Source organism: Synchiropus splendidus, chromosome 1 (genome assembly GCF_027744825.2).
Source record: "Synchiropus splendidus isolate RoL2022-P1 chromosome 1, RoL_Sspl_1.0, whole genome shotgun sequence".
Classification (NCBI taxonomy): domain Eukaryota; kingdom Metazoa; phylum Chordata; class Actinopteri; order Syngnathiformes; family Callionymidae; genus Synchiropus; species Synchiropus splendidus.
In genome coordinates, this window is record NC_071334.1 from 5,303,768 (window position 1) to 5,308,322 (window position 4,555).

Consider the following 4,555-nt stretch of genomic DNA (forward strand, 5'->3'; position numbering starts at 1 on the left):
GAGGTACCTGGTGGAGGACTTCCTCAAGGAGGACGAGGACCTGCTGGAGGAGGCGGACGTGGAGAGTTCCGATGAGGAGCCCGAGGACTGGCTCTTGTCGGCGGCCTCCACGCTGCAGCTGAGGCTGGAGGGCAGCGAGGGCCCCCTCTCCTCAGCACAGTTCGGCCTGGACACAGCTGCAGAGAGCCAGGAGGAGCTGGGGCCCGGCGGCGCCACCAAGGTCAGCAGGCTGGGGCTGAGCAAGATGCTCACATGGCTGAACCACGCAGCCTCCTGAGCCAGGTGTCGCCGCTGGCCACAGCCTTCACAAGACTCACGTCGCTGTGTCAGAGAGGTCCGACAGTCGCTACGGCAACCGCCAGACCTTCATCGTGGCTTTAGTCACATTTGTCATCTGTGCAGTAGGTTGTAATTAAAGCAAATATATCAGTGAAAACATTTAAAATGCCGTTTTTGTTTGACTAATACTTAAAACTGGACTCAAAAACAGTGGCTTTGATCTCAGAATGGAGCCTGAGATCAAAGTGAAACACCGCACTGAATTTGGAGATGAACTCAGGAAGAAGAAGCAGCTCGAACCTCACGGTCACGTTTCTCCTGAAGCTTGCAGACACCTCTTGGGTAGGCGCTTGAAAGTGAGGCAGAGTAAAGGACGGACTCCTGCCGCGCGAGGTGTTTGACCGGTGAGTCACGCAAGGTCGGAGCGAGGCCGTATAAACAGTCACCGCGCGCAAACACGGGTCAACGGCCTCGCCTGCATGGGCGAAGAAGGGGATTTAAATAATAAATAAAAAACTTTTGTTTGCTAGTTTTCTCGTTTCACGCGGAGCGTCTGAGAAGATGCGACTTAAGAATTGAACCGTGTTTATTTATAAACGCTGTTTAATGGCTTTTTCAACGACTGACTGGATGGAGGTGAAACATCCCGCCGCTCGTCTGTTTGACGCGTAATCCTTTTTTATTGTTTCATATCTCACTGTGAATGAGTTTGGAAGAAGAGCAGCTCGTTTGCGTCAATTCAAAGTTCAGCTGCGCCGCGGAGGCTCCTCCTCGTGAACTTTGGCAGCTTGGTTTTAACGAGTAAACCTTCCGTCTCTCGCTCTCTCACGCGCCGCCTGAGGACCCCGCACGTAAGTCGGACTTCCACGGATAAATATATATGTACATATATGTATATGATGAGGGCGATGCCGATCATCATGAGCGGGATGAGACATGGATCAAGTCAGGTGGTGCCGTTCCGACCCGCAGCGCACACTTGACGCATCTCAGCTTTTATGGTGTCTTTCATCTTGTGCCACGAAATGAAAGGTTTATGGACATAAACTCCGCTCGTATATTTATTCCCTCTCGGTCTAACAGTAGGACTCGGAAGACATGGCTTTTGACGCCAGAATATCTTCATTTTTTACGCGTCTGAACGCGTTTTGTGAACCGCTCCAATGTGACATTGGTCAGTGCCAGTTGAGGTTTAACCCACACTCAGATCCAGCTGCACACTGACGCTCACTTGTTCTCCTGAACATAAGGGGGCGCCACGTCTGTGTGGCTCATTCTCTGCTTCTAATCGTTTGTTTCTTTTTGTAGCTATTGCCAGCAATGTTTGCTGCGTGGTGGCTGCTCTGCCTGCTCCTGCCAGGTAACACCCTCCTGTGTGTGTGTGTGTGTGTGTGGATGTGACCCGTCACTCACGTGTCTCCAGGAGTGAGGCCCTTCATGCTCCACCACAGCCGCACCGCCTTGTGTCTGGAGGAGGAGGAGGCCACGGGGACAGTCCAGATGAAGCGCTGTGCCCTGGACTCCCACGCTCAGCAGTGGGCGTGGCTCCCTGGCGGCCGGCTCAGGAACGTCGCCTCCCTCCGGTGTGTGTCCGCTCAGCCCGACGCTCCGGTCCGGACGGTGTCATGTGACGGGTCCGATGGCGACCCCTCGGATTTGGAGTGGGACTGCGACAGCAACAGGCTGATGGCCAGGAAGGCGGCCATGTTTCTCACGGTGGCTGGACGACAGGTGGCGCTAGAGCCCACCCCGGTGCACGTGAAGTGGAGGTCCGTGGACGTGGGCGACATCTGCCAGGAAAAACTCCGTGAGTCTGAAGCGATTCAACACGACCGATATCTGCTGGTGTGGAGTGTGACGTGAGCGAAATCAACAGCCAATGGATGGCGCCATCTTATGACCAAAGCGCTTCATTCTGATCTTTAAACACATCAGCCGCGTCATCTGGAAATGTCCCCACAATATGATGCAGGTTCAAGGGAATTGTGTTGATGATAAGGATTGATAACAACACTGGTCGACTCTGAGTCTCTGGATCCCTGTTTATTTGATGAGATGGAGTGGTCCTCATAGGTTCTCTGACGTGCTCGTCTGCCTTGGTTCACATCGACACATGCAGGTCTCCCGCTGCCAAGGTGAAAATAGTTGGATATTGGCGGCGGCGTCCTCTTCCACGTCCCCATTAGGGTTCACTGATCATGGACACACTCTCACAGGCAGCGCTAATGCTACGAGCCGCCATCAGTTAGGGACCATCAACAAATTCTAAAGTCTCAAAGAATGAGTGACATCTTCAATAAGGCCATGGAAAACAAGCATTTTAGGAGAGAGAATTGTGACAAGGTTTTTCATCACACCAGACAAAGGACTGACAGTTTGTATCATGATTTGGAGAATAGAATCTGACTAGATGATCATTTCTTCACATGATTTCTAATGTTTCTTCAGTAGCATCTAGGAAATGTGTCCAGACTGCTCCATAGTTCAAGTCAACTGTTCAGAGACATGAGACACAGCAGACAGACGGCTCCATTTAACCCCTAAATAAAGCTGGCAGAGCAGTCTGTCAGACACCAGCGGCTTCTACCAGAGACGTCAAACATTGAGTTTCTCATCTCTACACTTGGTTCACTATTATATTGAAACATCAACAGATCATGATGCTGGAGACAAACTCCACTAATAAGTTTCATCATAAAACAGTTTCAAGAGAGACTGTCGTGTCCAACACATGGAAGAAAATTAACATGGATTTATCGTGATTATTATTGTTCTCGCCAAAATTACAACATTTATAGTGATATTTTTTTGTTCATATCGCCCATCCCTAGTCAGAGGTGGAGCCTTGGTGTTGAAGCCCAGAAAAGCTGACTTAACCTATTAAACAGGGGCCCTGAGATCAGACTGTCTACCTTTGTTTAGGATCCAAAAGGGCGTCAGGGCCGAATGAGGAGGAGCATGAAGAGGAGCGTGTGATGCTGACTGAGGAGGAGAAGCAGTACCTGCGCTGGTTCTACCGCACCGAGGACCGTGAGTTCCTCTCACCTTTGTCTCTCACCGTCCACAGCAGCAAACTCCTCTCAGATCCACCTGCGACTGTGGTTTATATAAATATGAGGGGGTTGTTCATCGGTGTGTGTTGGTTACTTTGTCTTCATGTTGGTTCCAGCCACAATATGGAAGTTTGTGCTGCTGGGCTTTGCCTTCGTCTGCCTTCTGATCGGCTTCCTGCTGCTGGGAATGGGAATCATGGGCAGCAAGTACGGCCTCCCTCCCGCTCCACGTCCCTCCGGGCTGAAACTGAACTGAACGCCTGTCGTGTTTCTCTCAGGAACAGGAAGAAGATAGCCAGAATCAAGGCTGCCCTGGCTCAGAGGAACAACATGGAGGAGCTGCAAGTCATGTCGACGGCGAGGGACGACGGCGAACCGTCCACGCCGGGACCTCAACACGCGGCCAAGACCCCGCCTGTCAACGGCGACGTGATGGACGTGAAAGCTGGAAGCATCGTGGTCACGTGGAAGGACGGCAACACCTCCAACCTCTACTCTGACCCGGGAGAGGAGGAGCAGACGGAGGAGGAGGGGGAGGGGGTGTGTGTGGAGGAGGAGGATAGGGAGGAGGGAAGCGAGCGACTGGCGGACACAAGTCAAGTGCTCGTGTCCACTGCAGCTACTGTTTGATTCTAACTCTCATTTGGTCTCAGTCTATGAAACAATATGGACCAACTCAGTTGTTTTACAAGAAGAACTAACGGTTACAAGGGAACTGAACTGAGTGAAGAGCTACAAGACACGTCAGCGATCACAGCAGAATCATTGTTTTTACATGTTTTCTTTCAAAAATATCTGCATAATAATGGCATCGATGAGCTTATGATCTGTATCATTTTCTATGGTTAAGTTTCAGGCTACCTCCTTAAATCACATGAAAAATATATATATGATTGACATTGTGGACAAGCCATTCATTTGAGTTTTTTTTCTCTATTTGCCTGTTTTTTTTATTTTATATATATGTCAACAGTTACCATTATTCTCTGTAACAATGTCAAGAGATTCAATAAATACGCATTTAAATCACACATGTGTCAGTGAGGTCCGATTGTTGGTTCTTTTAAGGTTTATTTAGGGCCTGGAAATGGAGTTTAATACGCTAATTATAAGAAGCAGCATCGGTAATAATGGAAGCGATAACATTATTATTAGGCGTAAAATGGTGCATCGCTACTCCACACCACAAGGGGGCGCAGGTGTGACGGAGGGGTGTAGAAGAA

At 49.9% G+C, this 4,555-nt stretch overlaps 1 protein-coding gene across 2 annotated transcripts; it reads left to right on the plus strand.

Moving 5' to 3' along the window:
• The first annotated feature begins 583 nt into the window (after nucleotides 1-583).
• Nucleotides 584-4,363, plus strand: si:cabz01068815.1 (solute carrier family 51 subunit beta). 2 transcript variants are annotated; one of them, XM_053860748.1, is made up of 6 exons: nucleotides 584-683; nucleotides 1,588-1,639; nucleotides 1,703-2,086; nucleotides 3,202-3,309; nucleotides 3,449-3,539; nucleotides 3,611-4,363. In XM_053860748.1, the coding sequence occupies exons 2-6, from the start codon at nucleotides 1,600-1,602 to the stop codon at nucleotides 3,960-3,962; spliced, it is 975 nt and encodes a 324-aa protein (XP_053716723.1). In that variant the 5' UTR covers nucleotides 584-683; nucleotides 1,588-1,599; the 3' UTR covers nucleotides 3,963-4,363. The 2 variants fall into 2 exon arrangements, with proteins under 2 accessions (XP_053716723.1, XP_053716714.1); XM_053860739.1 differs by lacking the exon at nucleotides 584-683 and adding an exon at nucleotides 827-1,130.
• Nucleotides 4,364-4,555: the final 192 nt, after the last annotated feature.

What these genes read in the sequence shown, in the direction of transcription:
- si:cabz01068815.1 (XM_053860748.1), top strand. Translation starts at nt 1,600, where the DNA reads ATGTTTGCTGCGTGGTGGCTGCTCTGCCTGCTCCTGCCAG. An exon ending in GCTCTGCCTGCTCCTGCCAG is followed by an intron (nt 1,640 to 1,702) that starts GTAACACCCTCC and finishes ACGTGTCTCCAG; the next exon opens with GAGTGAGGCCCTTCATGCTC. An exon ending in GTTCTACCGCACCGAGGACC is followed by an intron (nt 3,310 to 3,448) that starts GTGAGTTCCTCT and finishes TGTTGGTTCCAG; the next exon opens with CCACAATATGGAAGTTTGTG.